Raw genomic sequence first — 16,215 nt, forward strand, 5'->3', positions numbered from 1 at the left:
CCACTACTATCCTTGACTGGACCTATTCCTACCCTAGTCATTCTTTTATTCCTGACATACCTCTAAAAAGCCTTAGGGTTTTCCTAATCCTACCAACTAAGGACCTTTCATGTCCCCTCCATGACCCTCATGATTTTATAAATCTCTACAAGGTCAGCCTTCAGCCTCCAACACTCCAGGGAAGACAGACCCAGCCTATTCAGCCTCTCCCTGTAGCTCAAACCCTTCACCCTGACAACATCCTTGTAAATCTTTTCTGAAACCTTTCCAGAATTGCACATAATATTCCAAAAGTGACCTAACCAATATCCTGTACAGCCGCAACATGACCTCCCAACTCCTGTGCTCAATGCTCTGAGCAGGAAAGGACAGCAAACCAAACGCCTTCTTCGCTATCCTCTCCACCTTCTTTGATCATTGTGATTGAATTTGACATAATGGCTCACAAAAGGAGGGGATTCAATGAAACAGAAAAGTTGAAGGAAGAGAGAGAAACATAAAAAGAAGTAATTTGGGGAAGTAGAGAAAAGAATTGAGGAGAAACCAGGAATGTCTCTGTGGGAATGCAGAAGGTAGAACTGAAGCTTATCTTTTAATGGGAACAAGCTGGAAGAAGTGGTAATTTGGGATGAAGGAGGAACTGAGTGCAGAGTAGACAGAGTCTCTGTAACTTGTGACAATAGAAGGAGCAGGAGGAAGAGTTTGGATGTGGGACAATTACAGTCCTATGGTTTTTGGGGAAGTGACATTCTAGTAAGTATGTAATATAACTGAGCAGAACTTTAATCCAAAAAAGAAGACAAATAGATTGTGTAATAAAAATAAGCACTATTTTTGTTACAAAACTTTGAAAACTTTTCCAGAAAACTTGTCCTCAAATGACATTTACAAAATACAATGCAAGGACTGTAACAAACAGTACATCGGACAGGAGAAAGTGAGGACTACAGATGCTGGAAATCAGAGTCAAGAATGTGGTGCTGGAAAAGTACAGCAGGTCAGGCAGCATCCGAGGAGCAGGAGAATCAACATTTTGGACAGATGTCCTTCCTGATGAAGGGCTTATATCTGAAACATTGATTCTCCTGCTCTTCAGATGCTGCCTGACCTGGTGTGCTTTTCCAGCACCACACTCTTGACTACATCGGACAGACAGGCAGGAAACTAGCCACCAGGATACACAAACACCAACTAGGCATGAAACACCATGACCCACTATCACTAATATCCTTACATACAGACGAAGAAGGACACCACTTCGACTGGGACAACACATCCATCCTAGGACACTTGTGACAGCAACATCCAATTGCCACAAACAGAAATTGACTCAAGTTTTTATATTCTGTAATATTAATTAATATGTTGATTATCAATCTTTATTTCTATTTTAATGTCAGTTTTTTAAACATTTATTTTTCAAATGTTATGGTCACTATGTTTGTCCACCTGCTATATAACAAGACAAAGTAATTATTTCATATTTCTGCAATTTCACCAGCATGACTTATACATTTTCATGTACTAGAGTACCTTCTTCATATCCTATGTTTCCTTTGGCTCATGATGCTACTTTATTTACAGTTCTTTTTAGGGGCTGAAATATCAGTTTCCAATTAAGGCTCTACACACCAACTATAAATCTGTTCATCTTCTTTCCTTTACACTGGCACTGATGAATTTAATGTGATTCCAGTTAGCTTTATTATCATTATTTTCAAAATTAGTTCATTATAATCTGTAAAATAGAGACCATTTTGTTTGTGTGTAGGGAGATGCTCTTGAACAGGCGATTATTAGCCAAAAACCACAACTAGAGAAATTAATTGCGACAACAGCCCATGAGCGAATGCCTTGGTTTCACGGGAAGAAATCTCGAGATGAAGCTGAGCGTTGCATTCTCAGAAGTTCACGGACGAATGGAAAATTTTTGTGAGTAGAAAGTGCACATTTTTTTAAAAAATAAAAGCATTACCATTCACAGCTTCATTGATTAGAATTTTCAATATATTTTTGCAAATGTTCACCAAACCTTTACCACTGTTTCAAGGTAAATTAACTTGGTTCAAAATAACATTTTAACTCACAAATATCAGTTACTAATACAACTGTATTCTTGCATTCAAAAAATCTGGTAAAGAATTCAATTGCTGCTCTGAATGTTTTGATATGTAGTATTGTGTTTCAGTTCATGTTTGCAGGTTTTGAAAAAATCACTCCAAAAATGCTGAAAGCACTGATAAATGAAGTAGCATTAATGCATGAGTATAATATGAGGCAGGGTCTATTAGTGATTATATTTTCATCTATTTACACCAAGTTAATATTTTTCCCTCATTTGTGTAATAATTACCTGTGATATACAATGCATTATGTTGTTGTTACATTCTCCGTAGAGACCACAGTAACATTTTTTGTTTAAGTTGAATAAATCCTGGCAATTTATTAAATGAATGGAGCTTCAAGAATAAAACGGAAAAAGAAATCACTCCATGACGGACATACAAAACAAACACTAAATACTTTCTCAGATAATCTCCCATAAGATCGTAAGAAGTAAAAACAGGAGTAGGCCATTCAGCTGCTTGAGCCTGTTTACCATTCAATGGAATCATAGCTGATCCAGCATTTCAAGAGATAGCACAGTGGCTCAGTGGCTAGCACTGCTGTCTCACACCACCAGGGACCCAGGTTTGATTCCAGCCTTAGGAGACTGTCTATGTGGCGTTTGCATATTCTCCTCGTGTCTGCATGAGTTTCTTCTGGTTTCCTCACACAATCCACAGATGTGCAGGCTAGATGAATTGTCCATGCTAAATTGCCCATAGTATTCAGGGATGTGTAAGTTAGATGCATTAGTCAGGGGAAATGGGTCTAGGTGGGATACTCTTCAGAGGGTCAGTGTGGACCTGTTGGGCCAAATGGCCTGTTTCCACACTGTAGGGATTCTATGATTCTTCTCTGTTTTCTCATTTCCATTTTTCTATGTTCTCACTATAACTGCATGTGTTGCCAGCAAGCAGCCACTTTTCAACCTATTAGGAGAGTTGTCCTCACTGAAGTCCATGGAGGCTCTCATCCGGGATCGCATCAGCAGCCTTAGCTATTAATCCAGGGAGTTGACCATGATCAGCTGTCGGCTCAGAGTAATTTCAGTCAGAGGCTCTTTGTTTCTGCAATCCACAGAGTGGGTCACTGTCAATCCTGTGGCTCCATAGTGGCCAATCCAGACAATAAGACGAATGCAGTGAGGGGGGTGGATAGCTACAGGTATGGAGTCTGGGCACGTATTGTCCAAGACTGTTCAGGTAGATTACTCTAGAGCATATCCATTGGGTCCCTACATAGAACGTAAGGAGAAAGAGAGTTTGGGAGTAAAAAGACAGGCTGCTGCCAAGGGATGGAGACTTAGTAAGTTATTTTTGGGGATGGAGAGGTCTAGGTTGGGGAAAAGGGGAATGATAATTGTGAAGGGGGCAACAATAACTGCAAGTGTGAGATACGGTAAAGCAAAGATAGATGGGAGATATGGGGGACAGTTTGTCCGAGGTTAGGAGCACTCTGGCTTCAAGGTGGGGGAGAGTTATTTCTAACCACACCTGACATGGTCACCTTATATGCCAGGGGATGGAAAAGTTGGGTAGTTGCTGGTTTCTGTACGTAAGTTGGTTGGTGATCTGGGGAGATGAATAGCCCATAGGATTTATGGGAAGGGCTACTAGGAAAGGAATTTGGAGCTTAGGGACTCACCAACATATTGAGATTCAGGCTGCAAACCATTGACTGAGGAGCGCCCATTTCTGCCTTCCATCTTGCTTAAAATCAAAATTCTGCAGTGTGGAAGAAAATGACTGTAATCAGCCTGGGAGGGATAAGTGACTCGACCTGTAAAGGGTCTGAACAGTTGATCTGTGCAGAACCCACTGATGTGAGGCCTCTTTAAAGAGAAGGAACATTACACAGAAACCCATCCACTGAATAGGATTAGACCTGCGGGGTCTCTATTTCCTGGCCATTGAAGTTCATTGGCCCCTAATTGCTGTATATGTCTGCATCTCAGACATCATGGACCAATTCATTCACACCAATATGTTTGGACACAAAGGCTAGGGGAAGAATAGGGATGTTGTAAGACAAGAACCAAAGGTGTCAGCAGCACCCATTGTCCTCTGTATGTCTTTTGCGTTTTGTATTTAGATGATGCAGCAGACTGTCACCACAGACATTGATTCATGATACATCATATGTGGCCATGAAGTTATGCCTCATTATGGAACAAAGCCAGAGCAACAACCTTAGGTGAAAGCAGTGAGATTTATTGAAAGTTGTCATCTGTCCCACCAAAATGCCCTCAGTAAGTTTTTCTTCTTCTTCTTCCCTCCCATGACATCTTTATGTAACCTTTAGTTCTGCAGCTGTGAAGAGAGAGTCTACTCAAAAATGGAGCACACTGGCCCTGGAGCTTTGGTTGGTGACCCCAACAAGGGCTCATATCTGGAAAGGACAAACATGACAAAGGTTTTCTTGACAATTGCACGTTGATCGTTCTCGGCATAAATTTCCATTGGTTGGCAAGAGCAGGGCAATCAGGGTGGGAGACAGATGGCCCAGTCACCTCTGGAGTGTACTAAGTGGAATCTCTGTGGCGGCTGTGTGTGGTTCCTCCTGTAACTAGGTGCCTCCTGGAACCACCCTATCTTCTTCTGAGGAAGGGCACCTGCAACACTTGTCCTCCCGTTGCCGTGTTTTTGGCCCAGAGGAATAATAACTGGGGCAACAGAGTGCAGGTCTGAGCACTTCTGTCAGCAGACATGGAGATTGCTGGATCTGGCTGTCCACAGCAAGATTTCATAATCCATCAAGCCTGCACTGACACTCCGAAGAGCATCCCACCCCTATTGTACCCTCATAACCCTATATTTACCATGGCTAATCCAACTTGTCTGCATATCTTTGATCCGTAGAAGGAAATGGAAACATCTGGAAGAAATCTGCACAAACACCATACCATGCAAACTCCCCATACAGACAGTCACCCTGAGGTTAGAATCAACCCCAGTGCCTGGTTCTGTGAGGCAGCAGTGCTAACCACTTCGCCACCATGTCCCCCATCTCCATGGAGGCAACCAGATGATCATATGACTTGGTGCACTGCCTGCGGCCTTTGGGCACAGAGAGCCATTACCTCCCATGTACCTATCAGCTGCTCCATTTCTTCCTGTGCATGTGGACGAAATTCATGATTGTCAACACTACAGGATTTTCTCCTGCCTGGGGAATAGCTTGTGTCTAGAAACTAACAGTCCTCCTAGTTTCATCAGCCTGGGACTTTGCTTCCTCGGCCAGCGATGCAGCTTTCGCAATGAAGTGCTCACCAGATCCCACATTTTTTTAAGTTGAATGGCCCCACTGAGATGTCAGTATCTGGACTGGTGGAGGTTGCAGGAGGCAGAAGTCAAGAAGGTGGTTTTAGACTCATAAAGGTGTACAACACGGAAAAAGATTTTTCGGCTCATTGTTTTCTGCACTGGTCTAAGCTGGGGAGCATTTTGCAGGCAGCGTGATAACTTGTTTAGATTCAACAATAACATAACTTGTTATGGAAAGGTAAAAGGATGGGCCTGAAGTCAAAGCTCTCAACTGAGGGAAAGCTGATTTTAATAATATCAGATATGATTTGATTAGAGTAGACTGGGAGCAGATGCTTTCACAGTGGGATGTGTTTATGAAGGAAATAGAGAGTTCAAGATCAACATGTTCAAACAAAGACAAAATCTTGAACCATCAAGTCCTGTGAACCCTGGATATGGAGGGATATACAGCTTTGGATTAAGAGAAAAAGGAAGATTTATGACTAAGGGAAGGCTCGAAACTGCAGGAGCACTAGACTAGTACAGAATGTATAAGAGGTTGTTTAAAAGGTAGATTAAAAGAGTATATGAAAGCACACTGGCAGGTAAAATAAGTTGTTTTGTGGGTACATTAAAGATAAAAGGATAACAAGGGAAAGAGTAGAGTCCATGAAGGACAACATTTGTGCATGGAACCACAAGATACGTGCATTGATAAAAGAACATAGAATATAGAACAGAACAGCACAGTACAGCCTCTTCGGCCCTTGATGTTGTGCCGGTTTTTTATCCTACTCTAAGATCAAACTATCCTACATGACTTGCATAATGTCTCGAATGTATCTGACTCTACAACCACTGCTGGAAGTGCATTATACGTAGCCATCACTTTGTGTATAAGGAACCGATTTCTGACATCTCCCCTAAATCTTCCTCCAATCACTTTAAAATTATGCCCCCTTGTGATAGCCATTTCTGCCCTGGGAAAATGTCTCTGGCTATCTACTCTATGCATGCTTCTCATTGCCTAGTACACCTCTATCAAGTCACCTTTCATCCTTCTTTGCTCGAATGAGAAAAGCCTTAGCATCCTCAAACTTATTTCATAAGCCATGTTCTCCAGTCCAGGCTACATCCTGGTAAATCTCCTCTGCACCCTCTCTAAAGCTTCCACATCCTTTCTATAATGAGGCAACCAGAACTGAACACAATATTCCAAGTGTGGTCTAACCAGGGATTCATAGAGCTGCAGCATAACCTCGTGGCACTTAAGCTCAATCCCACTGCTAATGAAAGCCGACACACTGTACACCTTCTTAACAACCCTATCAACATGGGTGGCAATTTTAAGGGATCTATGGACATGGACCCCAAGATCCCTCTGTTACTCCACACTGCCAAGAATCCTGCCTTTAATACTGCCTGTAATCTGCATTCAAATTTGACCTTCCAAAATGAATCACTTCACACATTTTTCCAGGTTTAACTCATCTGCCACTTCTCAGCCCAGCTCTTGTATCCTCTCAAAGTCCCATTGCAACCTACAACAGCCCTCCACACTACCCACCACTCCACCAACCTTTGCGTTATCAGCAAACTTATTAACCCACCTTTCCACTTCCTCATCCAAGTCATTTATAAAAATCACAAGGAGCAGAGGTCCCAGAACTGATCCCTGTGGAACACCACTGGTCACCGAGCTCCAGGCTGAATACATTCCATTTACTACCACCCTCTGTATTCAGACAGCCAAATCTCCCTGTATCCCATGCCTCATTACTTTCTAAATGAGTCTACCATGGGGAACCTTAACTTGTTCCTTGTAAATGGTGGGCAGACTTTGGGAAGATAGCAGGTGAGTTACTCACAACCAAATTCCAGTTGCTAGCCTGCTCTTATGACCACAATACTTACATGTGACTGGTCCAGCTAACTTTCTGGTCAATGGTAATCTCCAGGATTTTTATAGTAGAAAATTCAGCAATGGTAAAGCTGTTGAATGCTAAGGAGAAATGGTTGGATTCTCTATTTTATTGGTTAGGTATTGCCATGCACTTATTTGGTGTGAAGGTTCAAATGCATGAGTCCAAGCCTGGAGTTTATACTGTCTTACTGCATATGGTTGTAGACTGCTGCAGTATTTGAGCTTAAACTAGCTTACTTCAACTGGATTGAAACTATTGGTTGGCCCAGTCTGTATTTTTTGTGGATCATAAAAGTACAAATTTATAAACACTTCTTCAATTAACATCAGAGATATCCTGCTAGGTACTTAAGTCACATGCCTTCTGCAAAATTATATCTTTATTTCTGTAATCCAAATTACCTTTACCTTCTCAAATTGAAATCACACATCTATTTACCTCTACTTTAAAGCCCAAATGGTAATGATACATTATTCACTTTTATGATGGTTGATGTTAACTCAAAATGTCAACTCTGTTTTTCTCTGCACTTGATGCTGCCAACTAGCTGATCACTTCCAGGCACTTCCTGTTTTTATTTCACACTTCCAGCATTTGCTTTTAATTCCAAAGCAAGCTGCGTAAAATCTATCATCCACTAATTTTAATTTAAAAGATAGAATATGCTGGGGAGCTGACTGACTTCTGCATCTGAACTTCCAACTGTGCTCCTGGAGAACAAACTTCTGCAATGAGGGCATGAATTCAGAAAACTTGCTGGCAGTGCCCAACAGTAACTGTTTCAAATGCTCTACTGCCTGCTAGCCAGAATATGGAAGCAACTGTTGCCATGCAAGTGATTTTGTGTGTCTGCCGAATGCTGAACAAAAGATTAAAATGGCTCACATAACTTAATGAAAAAAAGCTTTGAGTGTGTTCAAATTGTTGTCAAGATATTTACTGGAAGCTTGTGGTTTCATAACTCAATGAAAAAATGTGTGCATGTACTTCCTGCACTGACCTGTGGTTAAGTGGCAGGCAGATGCTGACAATAACAGCTCAGCAACAATTCTCAAAGGAGTTCTTGCAAAGTCTCACATGTGTCTTCAGTTTATGTGAATTCTACATGTAAAGAAACCTAACTAGAGAAATGATTTGGAGATGCCGGTGTTGGACTGGGGTGTACAAAGTTAAAAATCACACAACACCAGGTTATAGTCCAACAGGTTTAATTGGAAGCAAACCTGTTGGACTATAACCTGGTGTTGTGTGATTTTTAACTAACTATAGAAAGTCTTCTTTGGCCTCGATGTAACCTAAGGCTCAAACTCTATCAAAAAATCAGGCTATCTTTTATGAATTTGTTACAGATTCATATAAAATTTCTTGGAAGTTTGTATATATATTGGCATCAGATCATCAAATAACTTAACCATGAATAATTTAAGATCTTGAATGGTTTAATTATAGGAAATAAAAATAAGTCATTTTCAACAAATCAAGGGTCAAAATGATAAAGTCCTTTAAGGTGATTTGGCAAATGAACCAGAGGTGACGTGTAGAAAGTTGATTTTTGCACAATTGCAATTAGGATTTGGAAGGCACTGTCTGGTATATTGGTGAATATACAGATTTAATAGTGGATTCAAAAAAAAAATTGTGAAGTATTTGAATGTGAAGAAATTTGGTTAGTAGGATTAGTCGATTACTGTTTAGAAGAGCTGATGCAAACTCAAGAGGCTAAATTAGTTTTTCTTTCTGTACTACAGGATCACACTGCAAATATTTAAAGTTTTAAGATTTCTTACTCTAACAACCTAAAAACAGCATTGATAAGACACTAATCAGGTGTCAACTTATACTCTAAACTACAAATTAACCCTCCATTTAACAGTTAAGTAAACTGAAAATCTTTCTTCATTGTGATATATAACTGTATTCTTTAAGAAAATATTGCATTCTCCAACAAGCAGTCCAAAGTTATTCTTAACCCCTTTTCTCTTTCCCAACTGGGTGACTTCTACTCTTCAAACAAGATTTTATAATGAGAGACAAATTGGAAATTGCTTCCTCTAGCCAAAGTTAAATGAATCTTCAAGCTTCATTTGAACTCTCACAAACTTGGTCTCTTCAATCTGGGCACGCGCATACACCCACATCCTGAGTGGTGGTGAACAATTTGCTCCCTCCATCTCGCTGTGCTCTCTCAGATTCTTGCAGACTGACCTTGTTTGTGAGGCTCAATGATATTGTAAAGGAAAATGTACAACCAAAACATACAATGGCCTTCTGTGAACTGTACCTCTGTCACAGCCTATCCTTATGGCAATTTAAATAACATGGGCCAGGTAGAAATGCTAATGAGCTCTCTTCTAGATCCTCAACTACATTCTATCTTGGAAATAAATAGATAATGTAAAGTATAACTATTTACAAAACCTGACATTTGTAACACCTCCCTGAAACTTTAAGATGAACAGTCTATTCACCGTCAGTAGAGCTGTCTTAATAACTGTTTACAGATGTGAATATGTGCACCTTCTTCCCAGTAACAAACCTTTAGCAACCAAGCCATATAAGCATGTTGTAGGGCAGAAGTCAGAACTGGTCACATGACCCCCTTCAGCGCTTACCTAACTTGAAGTCACAGTCCTCAAGCACAACAATTTTAGAAGCTTCATGTTTATAACCATACTTTTTAAAAAATGAAATAGAATAGAGAAAAAAAATCAAGAAAGGTTTGGTTACTTTTTTTCAACAAACCTATTCAAAATCACTGTATGTTTAAAGCAGGCCAACTGAATGATTGTTGCACAGTGTCAGTGTATCATTCTAATTCATTGTGTTTGTAAACTACAAAGGTCATACTGAATCTGTAATACATTGAATAGTTGCCAGTATAAAGTTGCTGAGAAACTCAGCAGGTCTGGCAGCATCTGAAATGAGAGAAACAGAATTCATGTTTTGGCTTAGGTATGACATCTTCAGAATTGTACCGAAAAAGGGTCACGGGGCTCAATATTGATCTTGTTTCTCTCTCTACAGATACTGCCAGGGTCGGGTTTGCAGGGTAGAAATGAAGGAGAAGGTGAATACTGTCTGAAAAACCTGGTATTAGAAGTCTTGACCAAAAATGTAGAGCTTGCTCTTGTGAAAAAAGTGGAAGCAGAGTAGTGATCCAACAGTGATTGCCAGCTCTTTAGAAGGTTCAGGCTTGTTTCGGTGGTGTCAAACAAAGGGAGTGCTATTATTAGTTTAACAAAAAATATTAGAACATAGAACATAGAAGAATACAGCACAGTACAGGCCCTTCGGCCCTCGATGTTGCGCCGATCCAAGCCCACCTAGCCGACACTAGCCCACTATCCTCCATATGCCTATCCAATGCCCGCTTAAATGCCCATAATGAGGGAGAGTCCACCACTGCTACTGGCAGGGCATTCCATGAACTCACGACTCGCTGAGTAAAGAACCTACCCCTAACATCTGTCCTATACCTACCCCCCTTAATTTAAAGCTATGCCCCCTTGTAATAGCTGATAAAAAATATTGTGACCACTCATGACCTGGGCTCAACTCTTACATTCGTCTACTATGCTTGATTATAACTTTGGATTGCTTCACATTGGAGCTGTCTAGAATTCAGAAAGCTCAAATTTGCAAATAACATTGCAATACTTGTTCAAGCAGTGCAGCAATCACACTACCAACTGAATGCCAATTTTAGGTGAAGTCAAATTTCACCCCATAACACATAATCGCAAATGTGCAAATTTTTTTAATGTGGCCACCATTATCTAGTTAAACATTGATTGTCCATCTCTAATTGCCCTGGACAAAGTGATTGTGTGTTGCCTTGTTGAACCACTGCAGTCACAGGCATGTAAAAAGGAAGCCTTAGGAAGGGAGTTCCAGGATTTAGGTTCAGCAATGGTGAATATATGTTATACCAATGGTGGTCTTTCTGACTGGCAATGTCCCCCACCTTTCATGAGTTTCCTTCATAGAAAAGGACAGAAGATGCTTTGTGATTACTAGATGAAATGTGATGAAGTGCACCAACTTTAGGATAAGGACTAGAGTAGTATCAGCTCTTTGTCAAATAGCTGCAATAAGAATACTACCTGGATCGTAACTGCAATGGAGCAAAGTTGGTTGTACTGAAAGAGTTCAGTTGTTTTGATGGGAGCACAAATGAACTGTAGTTATGCAGGTACAGTGGAATGTGTCTGAGAGTGGTTGTAACTGCTATATTTATTTGTCAGGTATTATTTGACGTGTGCTCACTTGACTGTGCCAAATTTTGTGTTCAGGATAACAACGTATGTTTGCAGCTTTCTCCCCAAATGATAATACTGGTGATGTGACAGTAGGTTAGCTACATACAGAATTAGCCATGGAGCACCAACTTTACTAGTCTTGTAGGTCAGATCACTTTTGACTAATTGCAAAGGTAGTTGTCTTATTTTTTCATTAGTGACCATTAAAATCTGGTGTGACTTACATATTATACCTTATACTTCTGTTTTTTAATTGTTCTGGCTGAGTGAAATGTGTACCAGTATACCTCCTACAAATGTTTTCTTACATTGAAAGTGAACACATTTCACTTTTTTAAAAGCACAGAATAGGGCATGAACAACCTGTGGTTTGTGTAGTCATATCTCTTGCATTCGTCTTTTGCATCTGCGTTCTGGTTCTGTGGCCAGCAGGAACTCGAGTGACAAACAGATGTCACTAACAACCCATAGACAAAATATATGCTTCAATAAATTAACCCAAACAAAAAACTGTGAAATATCTTGAGAATAAATGTTTAAAAAGAAAGAGGATATTTTAGCAGATCATTATCTTGGAGTGTTTCTTAAATATTCAAATTGTTTTCATTGCAGAGAAGCTGACCCTGGCTAACATTTAAAATATTATGCCAATATTCATTTTCATAGAAAAGAGAAACACAATGATCCTATGCTTAGCGTTGTCTCTTAGGAGTAACCTGCTATCTAATATGAAAATATGATCTCTCTGACATATGAGTAACTAATTCAGAGAAAAAAGGTCAAATATTGTACAGCATCCTCATTATGTTCTGTATAGTTCCACAATTAAAAATTTAATGGAATGTCATGATTCAGTTGGGAAGACTGTGCCAATACGCCTCTGGCAAGATGGCAACAGAGTAGGATGCTCCATGCGGAGCCCCTCCATTCTGCTTGTTCTTTTTGTTTCTCTTCTTTTTAGTTATTTGAAATTCTTTACTGGACTATAATGTCAATCCTTAAACGATGTTATTAAGTATCTCATTTCTAACTTTTTTAGATATTTTAAGTAATGCCTTTCCTTTTATCCCTCTTTTGTATCTCAGATTTGTACCTAGATGCTTGTACCTAATATGGTGCCATTAAAGGCAAGGCATTATAAATCTTTTCACTGTACTTCTGTACTGGAGTGCACATGATAATAACAGATATTCTATTCATGATCAAGCTCCACTATTCCATAAACTATTATAAATGTGTGACTACCCAGTTAAACCACCAAGATGCTAATCAGATCAAACATAGTTCGCACCAGGAAATATCTATTATTATTTAATAATTGGCAAAAAATAAACAAGCAAACTACTTAGTTACTTACTGTGCAACATAAGCTATTTAGTTTTAAATTTCCAGACACATGCACATTCATGAATTAGACTGGAAAAAAGATGTTTTACTATGTAAAATGTAAAATGATAAAATGTAAACAGGGTTTTTCAAGTTCTGTACTCAAAAGTGCAGATCACTAAGTTGGACGATATCATCCCTGTCGTTACTGTGCTAGAAGTGACACAATGTTCAGGTCCATCTTTTACTCAATAGCAGCTAGAATGGTTAAGGTCTGGTTCTTTCCTTCATAGAGGGAAAGGAGTTAAATGCTGGGCACTCCACATAAGGAATCTATATGTACAGGTCTTTCTCCTCTAACACAAGTTTCGTCAATGTGATTTGGCTGTAATATGATTGGTAAATTGGTGAATTCATTTTATAACACCAGCTCCTGTTGGCTATCACATAATTCCATCCCTGGCACTAGGTGTCACTAGGTGTTAAGGTTGCAAAGGATCATGTGACTGTGTTGTTGGATGATGAAGGGCTTTTGACTGAAATGCTGATTTTCCTGCCCCTCGGATGCTGCCTGACCTGCTGTGCTTTTCCAGCACCACACTCTCGACTCTAATCTCCAGCATCTGCAGTTCTCACTTTCACCTGTGTTGTTGCGTGCCAATGTTAGTGGAGACAGAAAGCTTAAGCCTGTGGTAGTGTACCACTCTGCCAACCCGTGAGTCTTGTGTTTATTACTGTTTACTTCAGGTCAAGCAAAAGAGGTTGGATGAGGGGGGTAAATATTCTCTGACCTCATAGTTGATATTCTCTAGAATGTTTTTAGAAATTATTGCAGGAGAAAAAAAATTGAATTTCAAGATTCTGCTCATTCTGGACAAGGCACCAAGCCATCCTTCCACCATTAGTGAGCTTTCTGAAGACATCAAAGAGCTACTTTTACTTTTGAACACAACGTCTCTCATTCAACCAATGGACGAAGGTGCAATAGCAGCTTTTAAAGCTTATTATTTAAGGTGCACATTCAAGAAGCTGAGTGCAACTACTGAGGGGGATAATGAGAACAGTGTTCTTCAATGGTGGAAGCACTTTCACATTAAGAATGCTATTGACATAACTGTGGAGACCTGGGTGACATGAGTCAGGATTGCTTGCATGCAGTTTGGTGGAAGATTCTCCCAGATGTTCTTTATGATTTTGACTGCATTGAACCATCAGAGGACCTTCCAGCAATGAAAGAACATGGTGTTGCTCTTGCAAAGAAATTTGGATTTGAAGAAGTGGAGACTGAGAATATCGAGGAGCTGCTTGATTCCCATTATGAAGACGTCTACGCAGCTGATCTACAACAACTTGTTGCTGTGGGGGAAACTGAAGCTCAAGAGAGGATTTGAGCTGTAGGGAGAGGCTGAATATGCTGGGGCTGTTTTCTCTGGAGCGTCGGAGGCTGAGGGGTGACCTTATACCTTAAATGTTTATAAAGTCATGAGGGGCATAGATAGGGTAAATAGACATAGTCTTTTCCCTGGGGTGTGGGAGTCCAGAGTTAGAGCACATAGGTTTAGGGTGAGAGGGAAAAAACTTAAAAGGGACCTAAGGGACAACTAGAGGGTGGCATGTGTATGGAATGAGCTGCCAGAGGAAGTGGTGGAGGCTGGTACAGTTACAATATTTAAAAGGCATCTGGATTAGTATATGAATATGAAGGATTTAGAGGGATACAGACCAAGTGCTGGCAAATGGGACTCAATTAAGTTAGGATATCTGGTCGGCATGGACGAGTTGGACTGAAGGGTCTGTTTCTGTGCTATACATCTCTATGACACTATGAAGACAATAAAGTACAGGATGCAGCACCACAAGAACATTCCACTTTTCTTTTGTCTTCTATCCTGAGGGAAGTTGGGAAGCAGTGACTACAATGCAGAATGTGTGGAGTTTGCACATTCTCCCCGTGTCTGCGTGGGTTTCCTCCGGGTGCTCCGGTTTCCTCCCACAGTCCAAAGATGTGCAGGTCAGGTGAATTGGCCATGCTAAATTGCCCGTAGTGTTAGGTAAGGGGTAAATGTAGGGGTATGGGTGGGTTGCGCTTCGGCGGGGCGGTGTGGACTTGTTGGGCCAAAGGACCTGTTTCCACACTGTAAGTAATCTAATCTAATCTAATCTAAACACAGTAGGATAGCAGTTCATGACATAAATTCTTACCTGGCACCTGATGAACAGCTTCTTCACAAAAGAAGAAAGTTGGCAAAGCAGCAAAAACTATATGCCTTTATTAAGCCAATCCCCAAGAAACAGTCTGAGGACAATGAAACACAGCCATCTACTTTGGAACTGAATACTTTCATTTGTCATAACCCTGCACCCAGAACTGTGCCTGAAAGTAATGATGACTCCGATGATGACCCTCAGCCCCCGTCTTAATACAGTACTGTAACTCAGCAAACAGTACACTTAAAGAGTTAATTTATTGTATTATTTCATTAAAATATGTGGCATTAACATATACTTAGACTGTGCTATCATTTGTGTTATCATTGCTATCATTGTGCTATCATTTTTGTTGCGATTTTTACTGATATTTTTGATGGTTTGCCCCAACCCTACTTTTCCCATAGGCCCCATTATTTCTGTTGCATGATTTTCTATAACACAAGGTCACACGAGAATGCAACTATTGCATTATAGCAGAACAGACTGTGATGAACATATCATATGATACAAAGAGGTAAAACCTTGAATTTTTATAGACTTCTTTAATTGCTGAGTTTGTATTCTGTGTTTTTTGATTTGATTTATTTATTGTCATGTGTATCCTGATACAAAATACAGTGAAACATGTTGTACAGTGTTGCCACTCTCTAGCTCCACCTTTAACACAGCAAAATAAATCCAAGCGTAAAATATAAAGACAGAAAAATGAAGAACTAAAGGAAGTGTGCAAATGTTGGTGGCATGAACAGAAACTTAGTAATTATTGGACTTTATTTTTGCCCATCTAGTATAAATCTAATAATTATACTAACTGTCAACAACCTACACAGAAGTACATATGGATTTGTCCCTTAAAAAGATGCCAAGCCATCCAAGCACTATTCTAACCTATGGCTCTCCTGCCTAGAAGGACTTGGGTGGTATTTTCATGGGAACACTAACACCTATAAATTCCCCAGCATGCACCTCATCCCCTTGATTATATTATTATCCATTCATTATCACCGAGTGAAAAACCTGGGTCTCCATTTCTCACAGCACTGTGGGTGTGCGTACACTATGTGGACTGCAATGGATCATGATGTATCTCATTACCACAACTCAAGTGCCATTAGGGGTGGCCTTATCAGGTGCCAGATAAGA

The 16,215-nt window shown here is 40.1% G+C and overlaps 1 protein-coding gene across 6 annotated transcripts in view; it reads left to right on the plus strand.

Moving 5' to 3' along the window:
* Positions 1-16,215, plus strand: part of syk (spleen tyrosine kinase) — a 186,642-nt gene that overhangs the window by 101,507 nt on the left and 68,920 nt on the right. For all 6 annotated transcript variants that reach the window (XM_043714078.1, XM_043714088.1, XM_043714053.1 and 3 more), the window contains exon 3: positions 1,772-1,932. In XM_043714078.1, the coding sequence (XP_043570013.1) occupies positions 1,772-1,932 (161 nt within the window). The remainder of the gene's footprint in view (positions 1-1,771; positions 1,933-16,215) is intronic.

Source organism: Chiloscyllium plagiosum, chromosome 2 (assembly GCF_004010195.1).
Source record: "Chiloscyllium plagiosum isolate BGI_BamShark_2017 chromosome 2, ASM401019v2, whole genome shotgun sequence".
Classification (NCBI taxonomy): Eukaryota; Metazoa; Chordata; class Chondrichthyes; order Orectolobiformes; family Hemiscylliidae; genus Chiloscyllium; species Chiloscyllium plagiosum.